The sequence below is a fragment of the Temnothorax nylanderi genome, unplaced genomic scaffold, assembly GCF_030848795.1.
Source record: "Temnothorax nylanderi isolate EJ_2023f unplaced genomic scaffold, tnyl_v1.0 TNYL_tig0016_pilon, whole genome shotgun sequence".
NCBI classification, from domain to species: Eukaryota; Metazoa; Arthropoda; class Insecta; order Hymenoptera; family Formicidae; genus Temnothorax; species Temnothorax nylanderi.
The window spans coordinates 260129-286681 of record NW_027249078.1 but is presented as its reverse complement, the minus strand read 5'-3'; the positions used below and the strand labels follow the sequence as shown (position 1 = coordinate 286681).

General features: G+C 38.8%; 5 protein-coding genes, 1 long non-coding RNA gene and 1 pseudogene across 9 annotated transcripts; 5 read left to right on the top strand and 2 right to left on the bottom strand.

The window, feature by feature from the left end:
• The first annotated feature begins 69 nt into the window (after positions 1-69).
• Positions 70-1594, top strand: Rps12 (ribosomal protein S12). Its single transcript, XM_071698546.1, has 4 exons — positions 70-230; positions 569-703; positions 1032-1236; positions 1487-1594. The coding sequence occupies exons 1-4, from the start codon at positions 214-216 to the stop codon at positions 1553-1555; spliced, it is 426 nt and encodes a 141-aa protein (XP_071554647.1). The 5' UTR covers positions 70-213; the 3' UTR covers positions 1556-1594.
• Zmynd10 (zinc finger MYND-type containing 10) lies at positions 1546-4014 on the bottom strand. The gene is made up of 8 exons (XM_071698534.1): positions 3917-4014; positions 3728-3836; positions 3160-3452; positions 2799-3004; positions 2546-2715; positions 2312-2455; positions 1998-2230; positions 1546-1912 (listed from the first exon to the last, which is right to left on the bottom strand). Exons 1-8 carry the CDS (start codon positions 4012-4014, stop codon positions 1843-1845), a joined length of 1323 nt encoding a protein of 440 aa, XP_071554635.1. The 3' UTR covers positions 1546-1842.
• On the top strand, positions 2757-4743 carry LOC139768404 (uncharacterized). The gene is made up of 2 exons (XR_011717351.1): positions 2757-2897; positions 3179-4743. It is a non-coding gene; the product is annotated as an uncharacterized lncRNA (long non-coding RNA).
• A 165-nt stretch (positions 4744-4908) lies between these two features.
• Positions 4909-9273, bottom strand: LOC139768390 (uncharacterized; annotated as a pseudogene).
• A 101-nt stretch (positions 9274-9374) lies between these two features.
• Positions 9375-12360, top strand: Abo (de-etiolated protein 1 abo). Its single transcript, XM_071698533.1, has 8 exons — positions 9375-10054; positions 10221-10358; positions 10443-10587; positions 10791-10899; positions 10983-11175; positions 11270-11553; positions 11640-11846; positions 11940-12360. Exons 1-8 carry the CDS (start codon positions 9647-9649, stop codon positions 12121-12123), a joined length of 1668 nt encoding a protein of 555 aa, XP_071554634.1. The 5' UTR covers positions 9375-9646; the 3' UTR covers positions 12124-12360.
• A 724-nt stretch (positions 12361-13084) lies between these two features.
• Positions 13085-18214, top strand: LOC139768389 (uncharacterized). Its single transcript, XM_071698531.1, has 3 exons — positions 13085-13463; positions 13825-14859; positions 15070-18214. The coding sequence occupies exons 2-3, from the start codon at positions 14008-14010 to the stop codon at positions 17053-17055; spliced, it is 2838 nt and encodes a 945-aa protein (XP_071554632.1). The 5' UTR covers positions 13085-13463; positions 13825-14007; the 3' UTR covers positions 17056-18214.
• An 862-nt stretch (positions 18215-19076) lies between these two features.
• On the top strand, positions 19077-26529 carry LOC139768387 (uncharacterized). Of its 4 annotated transcripts, none has more exons than XM_071698529.1 (8): positions 19077-19462; positions 20441-20778; positions 20999-22109; positions 22255-22751; positions 22869-23125; positions 23269-23655; positions 23914-24294; positions 24577-26529. In XM_071698529.1, exons 3-8 carry the CDS (start codon positions 21017-21019, stop codon positions 24986-24988), a joined length of 3027 nt encoding a protein of 1008 aa, XP_071554630.1. In that variant the 5' UTR covers positions 19077-19462; positions 20441-20778; positions 20999-21016; the 3' UTR covers positions 24989-26529. The 4 variants fall into 4 exon arrangements, with proteins under 4 accessions (XP_071554630.1, XP_071554629.1, XP_071554628.1 ...); XM_071698528.1 differs by having other exon boundaries at positions 20420-20778; XM_071698527.1 differs by lacking the exon at positions 20441-20778.
• The last annotated feature ends 24 nt before the right edge of the window (positions 26530-26553 follow it).

Genomic DNA, 26553 nt, shown 5'->3' with positions numbered 1-26553 from the left:
GTGGTAGCGCATGCTCAGATCCCGCGGTTCCCGATAACTCCTCTTCGCTCCGCCAGAAAAGGTAAATCAGACCACGCTGGATGCTAGCGATTAAAATCCATTCGTTGCATTACGATCGTCACGTATCTTGCCCGCGAAAACGTGGGAATGTGTTTCCTAGAGCGAGAATAATAACGTCTCATATTTATTTCCAGCTCTCCGGCTCGCTCAAACATGTCTGACGTGGAAAAGTGAGTACACTAGGTGCCTTCAGCTTCTCCTTGCCTTCCCCGTTTGTTGCGCGACTAGATTTGGTAGATTAACAAAATCACGAGTGCACAAAGCTGCACGGACTCGCAGGAAATGTTTAGTAACAGGGAAAAAAGTTTCACGTGTAGTAAATGCACTTTACATTGTATAATAATTGGGTAAACTTTCATTATTGAGAAATATCAATAGCAAATTTTTCAAGCATGTAAAAATATATGCATAGTCTATGACAAACGGGGATAACAAAAAAATTATATGTATATTCATCTATTGATAAAACGAGCTTTGAATAATATTGTCACGTTCAATAAAATTATAGCGACGATGTGCCATCCGCGATGACAGCGGGTGGTAGTATGGACGTTAATACTGCGCTGCAAGAAGTTCTAAAGAACTCTCTTATTCATGACGGCGTTGTGCATGGGCTCCATGAAGCTGCTAAAGCTTTAGACAAGTAAGATACAAAAATATGAAGATCGATTATAATAGAATATAATTAGGGCTGCGTTCGGAAACGTCACCCGGGTACACACGGGTATACTCCCTTCTCCTTCTAACTCGCTGAGATAGAAAGAGAAGGAAGTATACTCGTGTGCACTCGGGTGACGTTTCCGAACGCAGCCTAGATGTATGTATGGGGGGGAAACAGAAGCTTTTTCCTTTTAAATGGATCTGATTGATACATTCTGTTGTCTGCACCTTTCTGCTCTAACACATAAGACAAATATTATGTCATAAATGTTAAATACAATTGTTTTAATTATGGGTCTTTTGTATTCCAGGAGGCAAGCCATGCTCTGCATCTTGGCAGATAATTGCGACGAACCGATGTACAAGAAATTGGTTCAAGCATTATGCAATGAACATCAAATTCCGCTGATAAAAGTAGATAATAACAAAAAGTTAGGTGAATGGGCTGGCTTGTGTAAAATTGATAGCGCAGGCAAAGCGCGCAAAGTTGTTGGCTGCTCGTGCGTCGTCATAAAGGTAGGTTATATTGGAACTTTAAAACTTTTTTGCTCTCCTTTCTCGTAAAATTTGTTGTAATTAACAGTACATTAAAGAGATAATTATAAAACATATCGCACATATGATGATAATTGGGCTCCCTCTACTGAGTAGAACCCATAAAATAAACAGACCATGCTGTTATTATGCCTTGCTGATATGGTTTTTGTTAACGTTTTCTTCTCTGTCATTGTTATTCCATTATTGAGTAAGCGTTCATTGCTTTTAGGATTTTGGTGAAGACACACCTGCTAAGGACGTTCTAATGGAATATCTTAAACAAAGCGCTGTACATTAACATCTTTTAATAAAATATTTGACATAAACTAAAATATGATACATTTGTTTCTGAAATTTTTTTCTTAGAATTTCCGTTAAGATATATTATAAGTATAAAGATTGCAACTATTTTTTTCCTAATAAATTTCAAAATGCGCAAAAAATGTGAGAATATCCTCGCTGAAAAGTGTTACAACCTTTATGTCCATATGATTATAATATTACATAATTTAAAAGAGAACATATAAAGAGATATATGTCATATTGATGAATACATATATTCTTAGTAGTTAAGACTCTATATTATCACTGTTTAGTTTCCGTTATCATATTGCAAATGCTCTTGTGATTTTCCCAATCTTTCACTTGACATTCTCTACAAGAGAAAGAATTATCAACACTATCTCTTGAATGCGTTTAACGTAACTTGTTAGTAAATCCTCAAAGTATTTCCCATATACCTGCTGCAATACCAAGCTTCCTTGCATCTGGAACATCGTTTCTTAGACGGTTCTTGACATAACGAACACTTTTTCGCTTCTATACGATCTAACTTCTCCAAATCGTAGACGTCGCTTAAAATTTTCGCAGCATCTTTGATGTAACTTGTATCCGTTGTAAATAGGTATTTGGACTGATGCCTAGCCAATTTCTTCCACTTTTTATGATATTTTTCCAAAATAGTTGACTTTATCTATATTTAATGTATTTAATCTTGTATAATTGATAATCACACACACACACACAACAAAAGAATAAGAAATAACGAATGTACCTGCGGTATAACTTCCACACGAACCGGGCAGGTTGAGTCTGAGGATGGCATAGCCGGCGATATGTTTAAGTAGGATAACCATCTCTTAAGTTCTATTAAAGGAGCGATTTGATCGAGTACATCTTCATGCAAATGTCTTTGCAACTAAGACATAGAATTAAAAATCCTACTTAAAATCGTAAATTATACTTGTAATATAATTATCGACATAAGTATCGAGATGATAATTAGTACCTTTGATAGCTGGGACAACCTGTGCTCTGTGATTTCATAGTACGGAGAACATTTCGGATTAAGAAGTAATTCTCGCAAACCGAACCATACCTGTCCCTCTCTCTTATTTATTTTTCCAATTTCATTCGCCTTAATTTTCCTCCAGCTGGCTTCATACGTCATCGCCTCACCTGCACGAAGATTAATGACAACTCGGCTATTTATCGTCATATTTCGTTAGGACACGCTATAAACGGAAAATAGATGTTATTACCATCCTCATTTTGTTTCTTCCACGGTTGACTTTCTATCAGCTGCGCCAATAAGTACGGAATGTCGTGGATCGCCAGCATACGCGAAACTGCGCAAAGGGGTAAGCTATCCAAAATTTCAATTAGATAGTGAAGAATCGAGATACACCGCATCCCAATGTCGAACTCGAATGACTTCTGCTTCTCCACTATTTCTTCCAAACAAGAACTGGTGGAAAACATGCGTGATCAACAAGTTCGGTAGTCATAAAAATTTTTTATATACACTGTAATATGTGCATAAACAATACAAATACGCATTCTCTGCCAAGTTTATTTTAGAATCTGCTGTATCTGCAGTTAAAATAGAGAATAGTATCTTACTTAGCGTCTTTGATTTCAGATCTCTCATATATGTCTATGGTTTTTCCATCAAGGAGTGTCGTTACACGTTGAACGGTGTAATCGATGAGATCGATCACCATGTCGTCCACCGTTTGCGCACCTTCGCAATGAAATAATATATTTTCCAATAACGAAACCACGATAACTTCGTGATAAAGTACACTGTACAACATGAATGTATTTGTCGGCTCGTCATTGAGATCGATCAGAAGCGGAAACACCTTATGCTTCCATATGTCGATTTGTATAGCTTCGTAGACAAGAATAGGAATCTAAAAACAGCTCGATTCAAAGAACTGATATCGTAACAGAGATAATTGTGCCGAAATATAATTTCCCGTGATTTGCTTACATAGAAAGAACAATTATAATTATTCTTTCAATGTATTATAATTATAATTATATATTATTAAGTATTATTAAATTTATAACTACAGAAAATTGTATTTCGGCACATTTATCTCTCTTTTCCTTCTGATTGCGATGTATATATACAAATATTGCTTCGCTCGTTGTATTTTACAAATCGTTGCTCCTAATTATTTACTTTCTTTAACGAGATAAACCATTCCATGACGCTCTCCTCGCGCAGTCCAGTTATCTCAAGCACACTCTGCTGATTTAGCAACGCCAGTTTCTTATGGAACTCCAGCCAGCTGAAAGATACTCGTGCGTTTTCATATTGATTTCTAAATTGTACCGAATGACAAGAAAATATGCGAAAATGCGAATTTACCTTTTGGTACCGACGTTCTCCAAGTCTGAAACATTCAAGCTTTGCACGAAGGCCTCGATTTCCCACGGCGGTATTATGTATTCCATCTGATCTGCCATTCTTTCGGGAAGAGAGAACGGCTTCGAATATCCCCGCGTTCAGATTTCAGAATAACGTTCTCCGTTTACTGATGATATCTCGCGTGCAAAAAATAAGTAAGTCTTCTCACGCGTGTAAGAGTACGTTTGATCAATAAATCGTATCCATGTATTTTTATGCAGAAATTGTATATCTATTTTGTCTGCAACTTCGCGGCAGTGATGCGAAACACAAATAAGGTAAAAGTGAGAAAAAGATATCCTGTCTCGAGCTAAGATCAAAGCGCGTAACATTATTTTGTTTTTATATTATATAAATACATAAATATTTACAACGTGTAATAATGTCTACTCGGAGGGGGGGGGGGGTCCTGTCCCCCGGGGTATTTCTCTGTAAATAAATAATATAAGTGTGATTTTATTATTTCAATTTGTATCACGAATTTTATTTACGTGGTTTTTTATTGCTTTAAAATTTTTTTAATTTCGCGCTACATTTGAGGCTAATATTTGATTGGCTGCTCCGTATTCGGTCGTCGTTGACAACCTCTGCGATAAACTCAAGTAGTTACGAACAGACTGGAGTAGCGAGGAGTGTAGCGAAAAAAAACACGTGATAGTTTGTTAAAAATTAGTCTTTCATTAATAAAATATCCGCTTTTATAAAACTTTTCAATTACAATAATTACATAAATAAATATTCCGATTGTCGCAGATTTCGTTATCGCCTCACGACGACTTTTATCAATACATCTTGTTTATTATTGTTCCTTGTTCCTGTGTAAATCTGAAGTATAGCCTGCATATTACGTTCTATTCTCTGCGAACATTGTATCTCCAAAGGAAAGCTTTTCTTGCTGGGTAGTATTCCTTCCGCAGGAACGACACTGAAGTAATCTGAATTTGACAAACTGGTCTGGAATGTCTCGGCCGTTTTGAAAAAGCTAAAAACAGTCACGGTTGCTTCATTCTGTATCGGAGGATTAAGAATGATGGTGGACGGAGTTACAGTGAATTGATTTCCTTGCAATTCAGGATGTTGAGTTTCATGTTCTGCGCAACAAAATATAAGTCATAAGAGATATGTATATATTAGAAGAAATATACAGAGATACCACGAATGGATAAAAAATCTCTTACTGAGAAGCGAAGTAACTTGCTCCACCCGCTTCATCCATATCAGTGATGTCGCTTATTAAAGACTCATACATCGCTGATTCATCAAATAAAAAAGTATCATCCGCGCGCACTTCCACCGTAAGCATTATCTCGGATTGATGAACCCCGGTGCATAGATCGCTTAGATTTTGCTATTTAATTAAATACGCATTGTTATTATTACGTAAACGGTAATGAGGATAAATAATTGTATATACTTACGATAGAATCTCGAATTGACGTTATAGCAGGATTTAGTTGCTCGCCGGGAAAAACTTTGCATATAGGATGCACAATACTCTTGAAGGCCTCATTTTCATTCCTCGTTGATTCACCTGATTCTTTTATTTCGTTATACAATCTGAGAAAAAAGATATACATTTGCCAGCGTCGAAAATTAACGCCAATAAATATCTGTTTCAGTGGTTGCGTTCGAAAACTTCACTCGGGTGCACACCAGCGTCGTTCTATTCTAAATCCTTGTTCAACTTATAGTAAATAACAAAGATAGAATGACGCAGTGTGCACCCGAGTAAAGTTTTCGAACGCAGCCAGTATTTAGTGTATCTCTTACCTGCGTATTCGCCAGCGGGTCGGTTCATCACCATAGGTAACATTTATCGTCGCGACGTGAGACACTTTCGAACGTTGCAATAACGCGAAGTCTTCTTTCTTCGGATGAAATTGTATCGCTATTTGCTGAGATTCTTTAGCATTAACTATCACTTCTTTTGGATTTACGTACCAACTGGAGTTCATTGTTGAACAAATACCTGAAATATATGAATGCGTTATTTATCTCTTTACAATGTAAAATATGTGATATACATATAAAGAGAATAGAGGAGCTAGTTTAAACCTTTCGGTATAACTGTGATCTTGGCGAATGAACATAAGTCGCCGCTGTTATCCAATCTGATATTTGCACTCCAAGTTGTAGTTTTGGAGTTCAAATTCTCGAGTGTCAACCCCATTTTTCCACTAATATCTTTAAATGTACCTGCAATTTTGACTTTGATGCAGCCACCGTATCCGTACAAAGGTATCTGTCAATTTAAATCGTAAATATTTCCTCTCCAAATTTATTAAAAAGTAAGTTAAAATATTTAGAAGGGGCATTAAATATACGCACTTTTCTGTACTGTTGAGAATCATTACTTTCTCTTGTATAATGTTTGATAGTAATTTTTCCAACTACTGGGCCTACGCAATACGGACTGAACACAACTGCGAGTGTCTTGCTCTTTCTTTCTGTTGCATTTCCAGTACCATGCTTGTATTGATAGTCTGTTTATCTCCGAGAAACTATAATGTAGATGTTTATTAATATAAGTTTCATAAACTCCTTTTTAGATAATACGATATATATACACATTACACAATACCTTAAAACTCTTACTATCGTCACATATATCTATTTGGATTTTAATCTTGTTATTACTCGTATTGCGAATTGTAAACTTCTTTATTTCACTTTCTTTTGTTTTTATGCTATTCCACGCTAGGGCAGCATGTGTAGCTCTGATTGGAACTATATTTCCTGCTACAGCTATACTGGATACCGTACTGATTGGTGAATTTCTATCGAAAGGTCCAGATCTATACATAAAGAGATTATTGCTTATTATTATAGTAGAGGTCATTACATGCGTATCAAATTATAAACTTACCTATTAGAAGTTATACTTTGAGGTGACGTTGCTGGGCTTAGAGATACAACATTATTAGGCGTATGGCAACGCAAATAATGTTCTTTTTCTGACTCTAATGATCTTTCGGTACTTATGATGTAGTGGTAAACATTGTTCCCGGCAACTAACTTAATCTGTGCATATCTGAAGAAATAACAATAAATAACTAAATAATGAGATAGATAAATAAATTTGTAATTACAAATTGACCATCACCTTTCATCATCTGTACAATTTGCATCTGAAAATTGTGGCTTATATACAATTGCAAATGAAAATTTCTCTCCAACTTGCAAGAATATATTATCTGGCTCATATGGCTTTATAGAAAAATCCTGCGTCGTGTTTGGATGCCCCTCCATTGATACGATAGTAGCGGACACGTGGGTCGCCACATTTCCCGAGTTAAGGATATTCACAAATTTCCCTTGCTGTCTTGGAACAACTATAGGTATTTCTGTGTCGATAATTTGGATTTTACAAATACCTATTTGTGCGTAAAGAGGCACTTCTTTCCTAAGTAATACTGTGTCATCCTTGTATTGTACACATACAATTAATTTACTCTTCCAATGTTGTGGCTGTCTCTGCGGAGAATCTATTCAACAAAATTTTCTTATCTCTAACAGAAAAACATATGTATATAAAGAGTACATCCAATGTGAAAGAGATTTTTAACTGATGTAGATCGCGGTTTTTTACAACTTATATTAGTGGTAAATTTCTCAAATGGTTTAAGTACCAGATGCGTTGGTTCATTAATACTGAATATTTTTGATGCATCCTATGATAATTAAAAGCATATTAGTTTTCAGTACATTAATCTAATTAAACTTTAGTAGATTCATATCTTACAAGTAGCATAGAGAGCTTCACAGGCACATTAACGTTGTTTTTGTTATGAAGAGTTATAGGTAAAATTTTTGTTGTTTCTTCTGCAATATATTGAAAATCTAATTCCTGTTTGTCAGTAGGATATATGATGTCAAGTTCAAGTTCTTCCGGAATAATGCTCGTAATATGTTTCATAGACCATTTTGATTTTGCTACCACGTTTGATAAATGTATATTTAATACTATAGATGCTGGTTTGCACATTTTTGTTACTTTCACTTCAATCTAAAATAAATAGTCCAGATTATCGATACAAATAAGATTCATTTTTAGCTGATTACCGAATTATACCTTTGTTGATTGGCATCCACTGGGTTTTATACGGTTATATTCCGAAGGTATATTTAATTCAATACTTTGTGTATCTCCTAACACTTTGCATAGTTCAATGCTGTATGTCAACCATACAGCTTCATTGTTGACAAGTTCAACATTTATTTCATGTGGCAACCCAACAATGCATATATATAATTTTTTTGTATTCTTGCCAAGAACAACATTCTCTGAAAAATTAAGGGAAAAAAAACATTGTTATATCTATCACAGAGAGAATGAATTAATAATTAAATAAATTGTATTAGTTGAATCAGACTGTATTTCTGTATTTGTGTTTATTGAGAGCGATGAACTTATCATACTATTAGAAATATCCTTTTTCCTTATCACTTCTTTACTTTGTATATTTAAATCACTGTAGCTTTCTTCATTATAATTCTTTTTGTTCATTTCAAATGATATGTTGGATGCAGTCAATTTGTCACTGCATGGTAACGTGGGATTTCGTAAAGAAAACGTAAGATCTGATGTTGACGATACACCTATATTTGTTAAAGTTATATATTAAAATTTTAATTTATCCTTTTAAATATTAAAATTGAATATATCAATGTTAGCTATATCATAAATACATTGAAATTGAAATATCATGCAATAAAATTAATTTTAAAAAATACCAAATATATTAAATGTTTCACAGAGGTCTCAATACATACCTAAATCATGATTGAACCAATACAGATTTAAATCATGATTAAATGATGAAGATTTGTCTTGTATGACACTATTTTCGTCTACGTCTCTTGTTGTATTAGGAATAAGCGTATTCTCTTTCTTTGTCAATTCCGTCGACGACGCTGTTGCTACAATATAGTCTCTTGTATACAAAGATTTAATTTAATTTAATTAAAAATTGTATAATTACCATCTGTCATGATAGTCGACTCAACTAATGCTGGTAATTTGCCGGTTTTTACGGGAGTTTCCGAGACAAGACCAAAACTCGGTCTTACTTTGTTATTACTTCCTAATATTCGCACGCCTCGCACAGTTCGCTCGCCTCGTCGTTTGCGAGTCGCAGGCACAGTCGCAGGTCCAGGTTCGCGACGGGGATCGCGAAGTAGCCAGCAGCCTTGTCCTTCACCTCACTCGAATGCTGCCTGTCGCCGAATCTGCTCTCTATCCTGGAAGCAAAATATATCTTCGAGATCCATCCCCGTGACCCCGTACATATTATCCAAACTGGTCCACGTGATTCTCCAAGGACGAGAATGTTATTATCTTTAAATCAACTACATCAAGATATACCCGAACAATGCCGAACATACCCGAAGGCAGTGGAATAACAAACATGGCGCGAGGCGCGAGCGCGAGTCCGTCCGTCTGACCTCGAGACCGTGGTCCTGTCTCGTTTAACCTGGTTTAACCTTCCTTCAGTTCCTTCAAACTTGCATGTCTCGACCCGGGACAACGTCGTCGGCGGTAAACGACGTTACGCTTGACAGGGACGATGCGTCGCACGTAGTATCGGCGTTTTTTCACCGCGACAAACGTAATGGACGCCGCGCTCGTGCAACATTATCGTCGCGCGACGAACTCGTAGCGGCTACGAGCCCGGAGTCGTAGGTCGTGGGATGGCGGTGCGGGAGAGCAAGATCGAGTCCGTGGCGGATCCCTGCCCCGTCAATCCCCGTAGGATCGGCCCGCAAAATGTGGTGCTGCGCCTCAGGCGTAGGGAGACGATGGGCTGCCCGTACCCGGGCACCCACGTGCACTGCGCGAGGCAATTCTACCAGAATGTCTTTCCCAACTTCACTGTGATGAACGTGGAGAAACCGCCGTGTTTTCTGCGCAAGTTTAGCCCGGACGGGAGGTACTTGGTGGCGTTCAGCGCGGATCAGACGTCGATCGAGGTGTACGAGTACCGCGGAGCGCCGGCCGCCGCGGACTTGTTGGCCGACTGCGAAGGCGAGTACATCGGCCACAAGAACGACGACTGTAGCTTTCACATACGAAGTAATATCTTCGCGCGATTTTTCAAGGTACTGGATACTAACCGACTCCGCGCGGCCTTTACTTTGCGGATTGTAAAGTTTAAGGAAAAGAAAAGAGAAAGAGCGAGAAAGGGGGGGAGGGAGAGAGAGAGAGAGAGAGTAAAATGGAAAACCGGTGAAATTGGTGAATACCAGCTCTGAAACATATTTGTAGGTGAAGTGGATGATAAATGTAGTAGAAAGCAACCAGCAATTGAACAGAGAATGCAGTCTTTTCACCGATGACGCTCGATACGTAATCGTGGGCTCGGCCGCTCATATCCCTGAGGACTTGAGGCCCCACTTTTATCAGGTAGCAAAAGATTCCTAATTACTTTCACGTAGGATTAGTATTCCTTCTTGAAAAGGAGCTTGACCAAATGTTATTTCTTTTAAGATTTACTCCAACAACGAGGCACTGACACCAAATCCTAGATCGCCGCTTGAAGATTACAGCTTGCACCTCGTTGATTTAAGGGGCGGAAAGCTGTGCGATACTAGACATTTTAAAGTCGACAAAATTTATTTGTCGCATAATCAAGGTATACGAACGATATTTTAATCACTACTTATCTGACCAAATTGGATTTAGCGTTAGACGAATGTAACTTGCCAAAAAGAGCAAAGATTTTTAATTACTTAACTACTTTTGTTAAAACACATAGGAAATATTTTATTGCATTAATGGTCAGCTAAACGGTTAACAACGTATTGAGCTTAGGAATATATTTCTTTTTCTACACAGGTCTGTATTTGTACAAAGATATATTAGCAGTTTTGTCTGTACAGCATCAAACTATACATATTTTTCAAATCCTTGATGGCATGTTTATAAATGTCAGGACGATAGGAAGGTATATTGAACATAAAGTTTATCTTACTAAACGTTACAATTATTAACAACTTGGAGAATACGATACAAATGACGTATGTGTAGGTTTTGCATGGAAGATGATGCGTATTTAGTTACAAGTGCTTTTCCTGGGACTAATTGTCGGCCATTTAAGGACGTTGCAATAAATAGTCTGAAGCACAGATTACTGGTATACTTGTACAAAAGAGCGGAATATATAAGCTATGTAACGAACGATCCTTATGAACTAAGGAGATTCTATCAATATTTCGATCAGGTATTCGAAGATACTTTTATTTTTTGTTACTTAAACTCTTTTACGATTGCTGATAGGTAATTTGCCAAGCAGCTAATTGAATAAAATGCTTCAGCTAAATTCACTACGAATGTGGAAGATGCAGCTGTTAGATACGAATCATATCCTGGTGAGGTACGCGAGCGAAGAAGTAGCGACGTTGCAAGCAAACGAACCAAACGCGCAGCCGGCTTTGTTAGTGGTTTACGATATGGTTATGGCGAAAATTTTGGCGGCTTACGATAACGCGTCGACTCAATTGTTAACCCAATTCGAAAACTTTAGCGACTTCTTCAGAAATGCCAGAATGAGCACGGATTGTCAGTACATGTGTTCGCCTTCTAATAATATATACGCCAGGTATGTGACATCTTGCATTTTGATATTAATACACACGTGCAATACATGTTCGAACAATTTAAATCAAGTACCCCTTGTTTTCCCAGATTGTTGCAGCAGAGATTCAAGCAAACGATAATAAGCGCTAGATACGGAGGCGTTACCGAAGCCACGAAGAGGCTGCTCGCTCAGTTACCAATATGCGCGCAATCCTACTCGAGTTCTCCGTACTTGGATCTGTCGTTATTTTGCTACGACGACAAATGGGTGTCTATGATGGAACGTCCCAAAGCGTGCGGGGAACATCCAATACGGTTGGCGACTCATTTTTACTCTGGCGACAAAAAATTATTTGAGAAAACCAATTTCTGCCTGTGTGTTATTGCTACTTTCCTTTCTCTTTGCAGCTTCTACGCACGCGACTCGGGTCTTTTAAAATTCAGGATGTACGCCGGCATGCTGGGACGAACAGCACCAACGGCTGCGAGACGATTAGTCGCATTCACGTTCCACCCAACGGACCCATTCGCAATTTCGGTGCAGCGTACTAATGCAGAATATATTGTCAGTTTTCATGTTAGGCACGTCTAGGTCTTCCCTTTCTCAATATACATATTTACTAACGTACAAACGGATTTCTTACGACGTTTCGCAAGAATTGTTAAGATCGCTGCCGCTAAAGTACAAAACGGAGTTTACTTTTCGACTAAAACTATGTTACAGCGCGATCATGCAGAGTTAAATAGATTCAAAGACTATCACGACTATTAGTGTGTAAGACGATGAAATGTAGTTTAATATACTTTTAATACAATTGAAAATCGAGAATTGAGATTCTTTAAAAAATGCAAGACATTTGTGTTGTAGCATTACTGTTGTAATTGCAGTATTGCCCATGAAGGAAAATTTTAGTTTTGTCCTTCTAATCAAATAGGGTATAGATATGCCCTCGTAATACAAATGTTTCTTTTAATCATATCCTCCTCTTTAATCGAGGAATTCTCTCTTAAACAAAGGTATATATATTTCTTTTTGATCCAGCTCTTTCCTTTATAATCAGGGATGCTTCTGCTTAGACAAGAAAAATGTGGGATGAAGGCCGGATCGGAATTGAATCCAGAACCGCGATTCTGTAACTCGTTATATATTGGCGGGAAAATCTTGATTACTTTATTATTATTTTGTCAAAGTTTTACTGAAAAACATTTTATTGAAAATTCTGAGAGTCTTAAGAATTTTATAAAAGTTCTGATTAATAATTAGTAATATGAAAAATTCTAGCATTTTTCCACTAAAGGGGCACCAATATATAACGATCGTAACCAATCAGAACACGCGCCGAGAACGCACTATGGCTGCCATGGCTGATATCCATTGGGTGCATTCAGAGGATCGATTGTGTATCTTGCTTCTTGAAATAAGGTGAAAATTACAAAAGTGAACAGATTTACTAAATTTCAACAAATAATAAAATCGCAGATATTCTAATGAATTTCCTCACTTTTGTAATTTTCACTTCATTTCAAGATATACAATAGACCTCCAGCTCTCGGTCTATTCGTAGTCTATGGCGATGTCTGCTAGCATTTTCACTACCGCTTACGCCATTGTCCGTCCACCATCTCGCAACACTATGCACCATGGGATACGTGGACACGCGAGAACAAGTTAAAACTGGACGTGTATTTATCTACCTACGCGGCGTACAATTGACCGATTTCCGATTCTCGTGTCCGATTTCGAAGTAATCGCGTCGCGCATATTACCACCGGCACCCGGAACGCCGGTGGCGAGAGTGGAACGCACGTTCGCACGTTTCCAGTGTGATTTTTCAGAGTGGATCGCTCACCAGATCCCGACCGCTCATCGCGGCCACATTGTGAAGATTCGCGACGAGGAGCCCGTTTCCCCATAAGCAGCAGCGCAAAATCGTAAGGAGATATCTTTAAATGCTATCGTATTTCTGATTAAACGACACTTTCTTCTGACGCGAATTCTGCTCTCTGTTTATCCATTCATCCTTTTCCGATCGGTAACGTCCTCTCGCTCGATGTCGTCTATGTATGTACATACAATTCGCAGGATAATTTAACTCTTGGCATATTATAAGTACTCGGTCTTTTCTAACAAACTAATCCTTATTATACATTTACGTTAATACTAAAATGTTTTAGTTACATATATTTATATAATTACATATTTATTGTATAATAAAACTATTTAAAATACAGTCGTAGATACATAGCAAATAACTTACGTGTTATTCTTTAAACGATCCCTTTTTTTTTATAGGAAACCTTCGCAAGAAGAAAAGCACAATCTCGGATACATAATCTCCATAAAAAGACATCACAGAATAATCCTTTCGTGAAATACACACTCTTATCTATATATGTGTATATTTCCATATGTGCATTCTTATATATGTATGACTTAAGTCATACATGTTACATATGCAGTAATAATTGCACTTGAATGAGCGGATATTTAGAAAATATGAAAGGCAGCAATAGCAAAGATAGTGCCTTGAGTCCAGAACATGACATAATTATAAATCTGACGTCGCCAACTGAAAACAAGTTCCTGCCATATTCATTTAAATTGCCCGGAGCGTCGATCAAACAGTATCCACGGAAAAATAGATTTCGATTTCAGTACAAAATGAAAAAGTTCTGCATTGTTGGTACTGCCAATACGGATAATTCGCTACACTCGCCAAATTCAAGTTCAGACGATTCTTGTGATATATACAAGTCTGATTCCAGATCGGCTAAGATAATGAGAGCACTTAGTTCGAATTCTAGTCGGGAGGACTTAGGAATAAGAAAATTATTGAACTTTGACTCGACTCCGAGTCCAAGGAACAGCAGTTACGAGAATTCCAGCAGTCCCATTAACGCTGATACATCGCCATCCACATTAAATTCAAGTTTGACTGATTCCATCGACAGTAATGTCCCGACTGCGGAATCTATCGACGAAAATCAGAATCAAACGCCTCAACATAATCGGAAACATATTAAAACATCGAGCAAGAGAACTGATATAAAAGAAAATACGATGTCAAGATCATCTCAAGTAATGAGGTTGCTTCCAAAGGATGGAAAGGAAAGAACTGACAAGGATGCAAATCACAGAATATCTTTACATCCCTTTTGCTCGTTAAATAGTGGATTGAATAGGCCCAGCCGTGTTATAACCGCGAGTACACCCAGGAATCTGTCTCAGGAATTTAACCAGGAAGTACACGATAGGCCACATACACCTGAGAATATAATAAACATAATTCCGGAAAGTATAAGTGCCATCAAGAAGAGCCACAAGAAGGTATATACAATTATATTTCATTATTGCCTTATGCATTGCTGTTCTTATTTTTAAACTATCTCTTGCAAATCTTTATATGTTTTATGATTTTACACGTTCTCAACTATCATCTTATTAAAATAGATTCAAACCAAGTAAAACTAGATACAAGTGTAAATATCTTTTATTCTTTCCAAATTTTATAACAATCTATCTATTTTTCATTCACAGGAAAAATTGTATTGTCATGAAGAACAATCATCTACTCAACAAAAGGATGTTTCCGTAAAAAATGATGACTTCCATTCAAAAACAACAGAATCTTCGGGAAGAGATGTAATTGCTGAAACTAGTGCCACTTCTGAAAGTGAATCTCAGAAGAAAAATAGAAATCCTAAGAGAACGCTTATTTACAATTTCGATGATGAACGTCTCGATATTGGATCAGATTTTGATTGCAGTATGCAGGAAACGACGGGAACTGATTCGTTGGAAAGCGGATTAGACCAAATACAAAGTGATGAAACGCAGGATATTGATTCCAACGATTGCGTGAGTCATGAAGAAAATATGCAAGTTAGTATACATCTCACAGGTGACGATGAAGAGGAAAAAGATCGTTCCAAAGAGAATGTTTGCAATGAAGAAGCAAGTCCGCTATCTTTGCAGAAAGAATCTTCAGGTATTTGTAATGTCAATGCGACGAGCGAAAATAGAATGGCATCTCCAGAATCTAATCCAATTATTTCTCAAGACGCTAGCAAAGTAGTTACACCCGAAAACCACGTAAACGTGTTGAAGCACGTGTTAACAGAATCGATTAAGAAGTCGCATAAGAAATTGAAACATGGAAATAGAAAGACATTGTTTAAAACGAAAGATCAAGAAATGGAATTACCAAAATCTGAAATGTCACTCGAGGATGCTTGTGATGATGATCAAGATAAAAGTCAACCGGCTAATGCGATTTGCGTCTCGAGTCCGCAGAATTTCGAATTCGATCGACCAAGCACACCCGAAAATATAAATTCAAGTAGACTCTTACTGCTTGGTTTTAATTCGGTTAAAAAGTCACATAAAAAAGACAAACGTAGCAAAAGAACTTCGAGTTTTGCTGAATGCCATTACGAATATCGTAAGAGAAGTAATGATTCATTACAAAGTAGTCGACATGAAGAGGAAAATATTGACGGAATCTCACGCAGGAATGAGTCTCTTGGAGTAGAAGAATCTCCTAGCATGTCGCCCGAAAAGAAGAAGAAGCCAAGGAGTATGTCCCTACTGAGTAGTACACCCAAGATGCCAAGCGCCTTCGTGTCTTTAGGATGTAAAAGTATAGATGACGAAGTTCAGATTTATACTCCTATTAAAAAACCACCAGTTTTGCTCACTGTCACGGATCACGTTCTCGCGGACGAGATGTCGCAGGAGAGAGATGAATCTGCGCAAGCAACGTCGAACGAAATTGATTGTTCCAGATGCGTGACACCAGTCGCACGTTTCAAGGAATTGAGAAAAAACGAAGATCTTGCATCGAAACGCGATAATGCTACAGAATTTGAGACTGATGTAAGCGTTTTGAAAACAGCGGATACTGTCGATCTGAAAGACAAAAATGGTAGATCAACCCCAATAAATATGTCGACGGTGGAGCTACTTCATAACATAGATTCTATTAAAAAATCACATAAGAAAGATAAGCATAACCATAGCAGAAGACCAACTTCAAAGAAGAAACGATCGTACATTCAAGAGAGTAGACACGTCAGTTTCACAGATAGCGAGAAGATGTTGGAAGAACGTACAGCTTTGTCTTTGAAGCATCATGTCGACAGTCCTTGCGCCGAAAAGGAAATATGCAGTATTATGTGTGAAAAAGAGGAAGAGAAAGCTTGTAAAGAGACTGATTACGACGATCCTCAACCGTCCACAAGTCGAGGAGCAGATGATGTTCAAAGTGTAAAAAATACCACAGTATCCAAGTTTCTGAATACGACACCTCCAAATAGCTCGAACGCGATCAAGTTCATCAAACTGCAGCATAGGACTTCCATTAAAAAGTCCCACAAAAAGGAACGTGACATGAACGCACAAACCAAGTACATTTTTATGAGCCAGGAACCCGAGTCGGACGATGGATCGATATTCGACGAAGAGGATAGATTGAGTTTTATGGCTATGAACGATAGTAATACCGAGATAACGACGATACAATAGATAAATAAGTTTTATTAGTTGATGATATTATCGCGATAAAAAAACAAATATGATTCACAAGATGCCTTAGTAATACACGTAATATTTTAATAAGGATTTTTTCTTACGAGTATTGAAGTATATTATCTTTTTGATAAAATGTAACATATTTCAATAATATTTTTGATAAATTTTTCAATTATCAGTATGAGGTAACTTTAACAGTAAATTCCGAATTAAACTTAGAAATTAAGATTTAGGATTATCTTCGCTTTTCCGCACAATTTAATTCAGGAGAAGTTTTTGTTTCTAACGATTATTGAAATCTTCTTGAGATAGGGTGTTGGATGTTTTTTCAAGTAAAGCGAGTACTAATATTAATAAATATTGTCTGTATTTAAAATCGTGATCATGTTCTTTTGTAGACTTTGCTTATAAGTTTAGAAAGCCACTGAACATGAAAGACGCTATTACGAAGTGTAGCTGATTATTTTAGAATTCTGTTCAAGCTAAATCAATCGAATGTACAAATAAGCGCGGTTTTTTGTGTTTTGAACAAAGGATCCGATTTGAGTCGCATTTAACGACTACAGCAAAGAAAGTGCGACTATCTGATTTTAGGACATGGATTAGGACAGGAATATCTTCCAACAGTACATTAGAATTCATTGCGATTTCATGACTGACATACTAACAGTATTCGGAATATGTACAACTTTTTCTATAATTCTCACGAGACTTGTCTTGTCAATGTTAAACGTAAATTTAATATTCTCTAAGTTTATTAATATCTAGACTGTTTTTTTAGATTATCTTTACGTATATAGATCTGTTACGTTACAATAATAGCTCTTGTAGATTTTATACCGCATTTTTGTTATATTTTCGTATATAATTTATATCATATAAGATATATATATAGATAACTTTTAGGAAAAATTGCAATAAGAAAAAGTGTTATCAACGACACTCGCGGTTATTGAATATTACGCTTACATTCATCATTGATTTGACATTGGATATCAATTGTAATGGCTACTAGCTAGAGTAAGTTTACTTTATGTTATGTAATGTACTTTACGAGCTATTTAGTTCAGTCGATATGAAAATGTAAGTACTATATATTTAAGTATTACGAATTAAGTTTTCTTTACTTAAATAAAGACAATTAGTATATAAACGAGTCTCCATACGTAATCCATCCTCTTGTAACATTACATATAAGAAATTAAAAGCGAATTTTCTATCGGTTAATTTAACTTGGATCTTTGCTTATTCCAGTTTGCCATATTAACTATACTTGCTGATTTTGTGATATTCATTTTAAAGTATTTTTCCTTTTAATCAACTACGAGTAAAAGAATATAGAGATCCGAAATATCAAATAAGATAATCTGAGAGACCCACATCTTTTGTAAAGACTCTTGGCGAGAAACTCGAGACCTGTTCATCTGGCTTCTTTTTTATCTTCATCTTTTCGAAAGGATTCAGGATTCAGGTTGGGTCTAAGTGCGTTTAACTATTTATTGGGTACTGATTATTCGACACAGGACTTCTTAAACTATTATAATCTTTAATTATCGTGGGAAAAGGGCTCACAGTGTTCGTAGGAAATCGACGAAAATCGGAATTGAACTTGAGATCTGTCAAAATAAGTTGGTCGCTTCTGAACGGAGCCATATAAATTGTACAATAGTTTATTTCAGTCTTATTTTTCTTCTTTCGCTCATGGCTTTATTTCAATCGAGGAAAAGGCAAGGAGAATTTCTAATCCTCTTCAATCTGAGGAATTGAGGAATCCTTTTCCTTTTTTACTTCGACACGTGCGGACACGTGCTCCGACATATGCTGCAACCTATTCGTAAGAACCGTAAACTAAACTTTCGCGTTCAATCGATAATACAGCTGACGAAGACGAGCGTTCCGTACAAAAACGTCAGTGCCAATGAGATGCCGACCACTCAACAGCTGATTGGTCGATCGCAGTCGATCCCATTCATGGACGAACGGAATAAACGTATTCGCGCCCATCTAGCAATCTCAAACCCACGGCCGTGAAACGGACGTGCGTTTCCCTCTCGGCTCTCTCGCTCTCCCTCTCGACGTTTGTGCTTTGTTCTCTTCGCGACGACGGGGGTTGCTAGTTATAGTAGTTGCTAATTCTGCGCGACGGGAAACCGAGAGAGCGAGGGATCCGGAAACGTGTCTCCCGCACACGGACCGGGGTGCAGGGTTTACGTGCGCGTGTGGGCCGCAGCGCCGTCCGTCGTGGAGAAGTCTCGCGAGCCTCGCCGAGTCTCGTCGCGGCTGGCGCGAGAGAAAAACGTCAGCACCCGCGGGTGACGCCGGCCGCCTTTGGAGTCCTCGTTAGAGGTCTCGAGTCACCGCCGAGGCCCCGCGCAGGCCTCGCAGCAAACGCGCGACCAAGGTAAGACCGCAACCGCCGACGTCCCGTCTCACACGGACAGGACGCGGAAACACGATAACCGTGCCGACCTGTGCCAGTCCCCCCCCCTCTTCCCCCTCCCGTCTGGCTCCCCCGCGCAAAGCGCAAACCCGCGAATGCTACCCCGTACCCACTTGCACGCACGCATGCACGCATGTTCACGCCCACGCGTGTTCCTCGCGTCGCAGTCTGGATTGCAGTAATCGCGAACGTCGCCTTAACCTTCCGCTTTAACCTTCTCCGCGCGCCTCGCACGGAGATAAGCGTGTATCTGCGCTGACGCGACAAAGCGAGGTACTGCATGTCGTCCCTGAGAGGAAAAGCTCCCAGACAGTACCCTGGCGACCCTGGCTGCGCCTTTTACCTCTCTTCGTAAACAGAAATAAATAAACAAACTTGGACTTGAAGAAAGAAGACTTGATAAGGTATTAGATGGATCCTGTGTCCTGTGTACGCTACACAAGATCTGTTTAACGTGGAACTAAATGTAAGAAGTTACTCCCCCCCCCCCCTCTGTTTGTTTGTTAATTACGTGTATCATTACTGCAATCGATACTGTGAATCCTTTGACGTTTTGTCACCACACATGTACACTACGAGTTCTCTTTAGACTTCACCAGGAATTAATGCTCCTAAATAATTAATGCACCTAAATAAATCATCGGAATCGTCGCAATGGCAAAGTTTAATTCTGGCCCGAAGGTGAACGAGAAGAGAGCCTTGAGGTATAATTGCTTGGAGAGTACAGTCTTCTCTTTCCGAAGAGCTTGTATTAACAGAGGTTACCTATTACAATCTTGATTAATTAATTGAATTACATTTTGCCAAAAAACAATCATTAATGTGATTAGGATATGCCATCATTGAAGCTTCCTTCATGTTTTTGTCCGTTCATCTCACCCTCCCGGTCCTGTCCCATTTTCTTTCTCTCCCCCATAGGCCCAAGAAATATTCTTTCAGGTTGAAAGTTCGTTCGCTATAGTTTCGCTAGTGCAGTATTTAAAAAACGGTTCGTGGTTTATCAGTACTTTACTTAGTTTGTGTTGTGTTCAAGTTGAAAGTTTACGACACTAAAAAGTTCCGCGCAAGAAAAGTCCGGCCAAAAACGGCACGAATCGCATATGTGAGCAAGCGAAGTTCAGTTTAAGTAATAAAGTATTAAAGAAAAAAAGTTTCGAATAAAAAAAAAAGAGCGAGAAAGTCGAAAGTTGTGATATAAGAAAGTATGTTCGACACGATATGGATCGCGCGCGTTGTGCCATCAAGAGCGAATACTTCACAGACTCTGATTGACACAGGTAAGCTCTGTGATGCTACTGATGCAGATTATTCAGTGCTACATACGGTCGGTACGCCTTAAAAAAATACATAAATAAATAAATAAAGGCTTAAGTTAACTTACCAAATAAGAGAGAGATTGGAATGGGTTACATTTAGAGATCTAATCAAGACATTCCCCCGTTCCCGTCCGTTTGAAATTGTCCGGCCGCCCTTTTAACGAGTCTCATTAATTTACAGGCTGAAATAGAGTCCGACATGTCCGACTCTGGTACGGACAGTTCCTCAGAGGGATATGACGAAGGCAGGAATCGGCTTCCTTCGGCCGGAGATGAGGTAACATCGTCACACTACTCGCATCACTCCTCCGGATCGGAGCGACGAAAGTCCGCCGCGAGTTCTATCTTCTCCGGCGGGAAGTCTCCTCGATCGCCGTTGTCAGGCGACGAGTCCAAGTCGCCACGATCCACCCCGTTATCGCCGAAATCGCAGCGATCCGGGATAATGTCTCCCAGTGAAGAGGGCTCCCCGAGGTCGATCCGTAGTTTGTCAAAGTCTCCACCGCTGTCACCCTTATCGCCTTATGGCCCGCCCAAATCGCCGGCATACAACCCAAACGACTCGTCCAACCACTCGGGAAATAACTCTCCCGCTTCACCCCCATCGGATCGCAGCTTGTCTCGATCGCCCGTACATGACAACGGGTCGTGTCTCTCCCCTTCGAACGATTCCAAGTCTATGCGCTTCGGAGACACCGAGTCGAAGGCGTCTGACCTCGAAGCGGATACGCAAAGATCTGCTGACAATTCATTAAAGTCATACTCGTACAAGAATAGCGAGTCCAGGCAAAGTTCGCCAAAGTCACCCAGATCGGGTGCGAGTTCCGTCAAGTCCTTAATATCGGCGAGGAGCTCGCCGAAGTCGTTCAAATCCGGTCCGGCGTCTCCTATGGATGATCAAGAATCGGATAAACCCTCACCGGCGCATTCAGGTCCTCGGTCTCCCGAAGAAGAAAAGAATGGGTCATATAACGAATTGGACGGCGAGCAAATCTCGGATGGAGATATTGAGGACGAACCAGAGCCCATGTCTAAATCTAAACCTACACCTATGACTCATGGCGAGGATTTGTCGGACGTATCGGATCTCGAGAGTATGGACGGTGCTGAAGAATCCGCTGAACAGAACGCAGAAACAAACAAGGCTCAAGAACAGGATGCCAAACAAGAAACCAATAATGACGAAGAAAGTACAGGAAAGGAAGACAAAATTGCACCAGTTGGCTTGACAGAGGAAAGTGAGCAACTAGATTTTGAAGCCGATGGTCAATGGAAAGACGAGCGTGACGAAGGTAAATATATTATAAATTTCAAGCTTTAAATCCATTTTTTAAATTGAAATTGCATAGATATCTGAACATTATAATATTCTGTAAATGTTTCGTTCAATAAGACACTTGTATAAAATTACATTTACTGTAATTGATAAAATTATAGGTGAAACTGAGGCGCCTATTGCAAAAGAGACTAAAGATAACACAGAGAAAGATAGCAAAGATAAAGATAAAGACAGGGATAAGGCGAAGTCGAAAGAATCTGGCGAGACGAACGATAAAGAAGAAGGGGAAGAAGGGGAGAAAGAAGAGTCTGAATTGGAGGAAGGGGAGCTTAGCGATGGAGATGATGCACGGCCGGAGGAGACTGAGCCGAGACCAGTGTGTCGTTTTTATAGTCGGGGCCAATGTACATGGGGCGTTAGCTGTAGATTTTTGCATCCAGGAGTGACAGACAAAGGTAACTACACCATGTTCGATATGGTGAGGCCTATGGCATATCCGCCACACGCCGCCGCGCCACACGAATATAGATCGCACATCGACAGACCGAGTATGCGATCATCATTGCCCAGTTACGGTGCTCCTACACATGCACCTAAGGTCGAAGAGACGCCGACTGAATCTGCCTGGGAACGCGGTCTGCGACATGCCAAGGAAGTAAGTTACGCGCAAGATCTTGCGCATGGCACTATGCATGCCGTTTATAATATTTTATAAACATTCCAATCTAAAATCGAATTTCAAAGAAGATTATTTTCCTACCTGATTACCTAGATGATGCGTAAAGCCAATAAACGCAAAGAATCGGACATGGATTTCGAAGAGAAGAAAATGAACCTGAGTTTAGGACAGGATGAATTAGATAGAGAGGCGGGATACTATGTGAGAGCCGCTAGTCCTGAGCCGCCGGTCGAAAGATGGCCGCAACGGGAGGTACCACGCAGGGTATCATCTTCTAGACTTACACCAGAAAGATATGTTGACGAGCCCGAAGGATATTATCCTCCATCCGCGTCAACCGACTATTACAGGTGAGAACGAAACGATCGTGTATGACCAAGCTCTAAAAAGATTTTATTTTTAGCTCTAAAAAGAAATTATTTTTATATTGTATATCAGTCCTACAAAATGCTTCGCAATCAAACTTATTCTCACTTTTATTTTCAATAACCAGGCGAGTGCACTACAACAAAGAGTCTCGGGACTACCGGGAACGTTTTGATTATCACGCGATTCCTCGTGGTGCGCATTCGGTTTCTCCGCCACCGCATAGTCGCGATCGCGAGAGGGAACGAGATCGTGAGCGCGATAGAGAACGTGATTATTATGAAAAGTACGAGAAGAAGCATAAACGGCCATCGCGGGAAGTCATTGTAGAGCGTATTCCTCCGACGAAACCTTGGCGAGAGGAAGAGCCACCTCCTGCCGAAAGGAGTAGAGGCGACGAATGGGCAGACCCATGGATGCGACGCAAGTCCCCGAGCACTGTACGCCGCAATACATCGTCTCGTCGATCCCGGCGGCAGTCTTACTCTTCCGGCTCTTCATATTCTTCAACGAGGTATTTTATGCGTATTCGTATGCAATTCATTATTATGTTCTGTTATATTTTAAAGAGCGCTCTATATATAGAAATTCTCGGAAGATCTGGAGACTTATTGAGAACAATACATTCAATAGTATTTCTCACGCAAAGAGAAAGAAAGTGAGAAAACGAAAATAACACATTAGTCAAGAATTGCGTGCATTTTTTTTACCTAAATGTTTACTGTGCTACTTTTTATATATATAAAAACGTACAAGAGTATCGTCTTTTTAGTTCTAGCCGTAGCTCCAGTCGTTCTAGCTACAGTTCTTACGACTCCCTATCCAGGTCTCGCTCACCCTCCCCGCCATCTAGAACCCGTTCTGCTGGCAAAAGCAAATCCGCTGTTCTTACTTCACCACCTTCAAATCCCCCGGCTGTCCCCGCAGCCACACCTCAACGAGGTGCTATGCTAATGAATCCTCCCGCTCCCTCTCCTCGCCCACCCAAAGGTTCTATCTCTCCTACGGGTACGTTGCATCGACGGGCCGGATTGAATCCACCTGCCCCAAGCCCGCTCTCATCTCATCGTCATCACGAAAAAGCCAGGGAGCAAAAGGCTGCTATGGCTGCGGCTGCTGTGGCTAAGATCATTAAAAGTCGCTCTAGATCTAGGTAAAAAAAAGATGTCTTTTAAATTACAAGTAGTTAAATTTTTAAAAATATGAATGTGAAAGATATAAATCTAAAAAATTCTCATTTTTTTGAGATCATACTAATTCTGACACACGCAATTCACTGCAAAGTTATCGTCAAAAACTTCTTTTGAGAATGTAACAAAATGAGTTATGACTTACTAGATCAGCGAATCTAAATCTTAGGAGATGTTCCTTGATTTATATTGCATTTATTAATGTTGTATAAAGAAAAAGAAAAGAAAAAAAATATATATTTCAGGTCATCTCACAGTAGCTCGGGATCGGAGAGCAGCGGAAGTAGTAGCGACTCGAGCGAATCGAGTTACTCGTCGTCCTCGAGTGAGGCGCGTAGAAGAAAGGGTTCAACACCGCCGATAACGCGTAAAGACTCCAAAGGCATCGACGCTTTGAAGCTGAGCGGCGCGAAGCAGCAGATTAAGCTAACACTGAAACCCACGAGCAACACCACAGCGGTGAAAAAGATCGACCGTAGTGCACTTATGGCAGGTAAAAAGCGGAGTATCGAGTCACCGCCGTTAATCGACAACAAAGCGCAAGTGGCCGCGGCGGCGGCCAAAGCCGCCAAGAAGGCGAGCTCGCGACGCGAGGAATTATTAAAACAACTAAAGGCCGTGGAGGATGCGATTGCGCGTAAAAGATCGAAAGTTTAAAATCAATTCGATTGATGTCAGCGTGCGGTCTTTATGAACAGGGATCGAAAACGGTATAACAAATATCAGTCTCATGTATGACGATAACCGGAAAAAAAAGATTGATATGAATTCTGACATGACATATAATCTGTATACCAACATACAGATAATTTTCCGGTAAAATTAATTAATTAATTAAATTTGCAGCACGCTTAAATATGTATTTTGCAAAAAAAAATTTGCAAAAAATTATTATATATTAAATATCGGGATATATGTAAAGATCTTTCACATACCTATTAATGAAAAACTAAACTCACCGAAATTACAGATTAGTTTCAATTTTTGAAAGATAATACAATTGTAATTAGATATCGATATACAGTTACTAACGAAATCATTTCGTTTTGGTATTCGATCTCTGTTCGTGAATGTGGATAAATACGTATGTATTAAATGTTATCTAAGTACACTGTATAATTAGCTGCCATCACCATCACGAAATAACGAAATATGTGAGGCCTGTTAGATTGTGATGGTATATATAAGCAAAAATGTTCTCATTTTTACAATACAGGGTTGAATCCCATTATTTACGTTTTATTTCTTCACTAGACTTCTCTTTTTCTTAGGTAGACGCTTGAACATAATAATTGGTACTGTACAGTCTCGTCGCGATTTTGTTTAAGTAACACTCGAGTGATTATTTTTATGTAAAATGTAAAACATAAGAAATACATTACGCATATCGAGGAGGTATACAACTTGCATCTTATTGCACATGCATAATTAATTATATCCATGTTAGTTAACTGAATTTTCGTTAACACATGTGCGCATAATGAGTCTACAATCGCGATGAGTTACGATTTTTCTAAAAGCAGATTAGTGAGGTGATATTAACCGATGTAAATTGTATCTCTGTACAAATATCTATTAACAAAAATGTCTACTTTTATTCTAATGTCAAAGTATTAAACACCGATTGTCAAAGATCTCTATGTTGCCAAATATGAGAATTATTCTGCTGTACTCGTAGGCAAGATCAACAATAGAAAATTCATTTTGTTACAATTATAATAGGCAGTGCTGCTAAATTAATGTCATTTTTCACAAAGTAAGCACAAGATGACTTTGCTAATACAAGCTAATAATAATCAATTAGAGCTGATCTGATGTTGTCACTTTTCATTAATGTTTCAAGAAGTTTCGATCTGTAACAAAAGGATGAATTTATTACAACAAATATTGCAAATTATGTATTTATTTTGTTATCACGATTTTTCTCTGGAAAACAAATTGTTATTTTTCATGATACAATTCAGAATGTGGAGATTTTTATTATTGCCACATTAGAAGCGTTTAATAAAAATGATTAGTGACCTGCTATTAGACAATCTTCCGTCTAACAATGCTGAAGAATAATTTCAATAAGAATATATACTCTCTTAAATGTAGCGATTGTACCACACGCAAGGGGAGAAAAATAGTTTTCATCACGAAAACTTATATATATTTTGTACTTTTCTTCCGTGTATAAATATAGCACGGTATATAGACGCTACGCTTATTCCATGTCGTAA

Coding starts and splice junctions, on each gene's coding strand:
- Rps12 (XM_071698546.1), top strand. Junction 704..1,031: donor GCTGCTAAAGCTTTAGACAA/GTAAGATACAAA, acceptor TTTGTATTCCAG/GAGGCAAGCCATGCTCTGCA. Junction 1,237..1,486: donor GCTCGTGCGTCGTCATAAAG/GTAGGTTATATT, acceptor CATTGCTTTTAG/GATTTTGGTGAAGACACACC.
- LOC139768389 (XM_071698531.1), top strand. CDS start 14,008: ATGAGCGGATATTTAGAAAATATGAAAGGCAGCAATAGCAAAGATAGT. Junction 14,860..15,069: donor TCAAGAAGAGCCACAAGAAG/GTATATACAATT, acceptor TTTCATTCACAG/GAAAAATTGTATTGTCATGA.
- Abo (XM_071698533.1), top strand. CDS start 9,647: ATGGCGGTGCGGGAGAGCAAGATCGAGTCCGTGGCGGATCCCTGCCCC. Junction 10,055..10,220: donor TCTTCGCGCGATTTTTCAAG/GTACTGGATACT, acceptor ACATATTTGTAG/GTGAAGTGGATGATAAATGT. Junction 11,847..11,939: donor TGCGGGGAACATCCAATACG/GTTGGCGACTCA, acceptor TTCTCTTTGCAG/CTTCTACGCACGCGACTCGG.
- Zmynd10 (XM_071698534.1), bottom strand. CDS start 4,014: ATGGCAGATCAGATGGAATACATAATACCGCCGTGGGAAATCGAGGCC. Junction 3,837..3,916: donor GAGAACGTCGGTACCAAAAG/GTAAATTCGCAT, acceptor AGTATCTTTCAG/CTGGCTGGAGTTCCATAAGA. Junction 3,005..3,159: donor TCTGAAATCAAAGACGCTAA/GTAAGATACTAT, acceptor GTTTTCCACCAG/TTCTTGTTTGGAAGAAATAG.
- LOC139768387 (XM_071698527.1), top strand. CDS start 21,017: ATGTCCGACTCTGGTACGGACAGTTCCTCAGAGGGATATGACGAAGGC. Junction 22,110..22,254: donor GAAAGACGAGCGTGACGAAG/GTAAATATATTA, acceptor ATAAAATTATAG/GTGAAACTGAGGCGCCTATT. Junction 23,656..23,913: donor TCTTCATATTCTTCAACGAG/GTATTTTATGCG, acceptor TCGTCTTTTTAG/TTCTAGCCGTAGCTCCAGTC.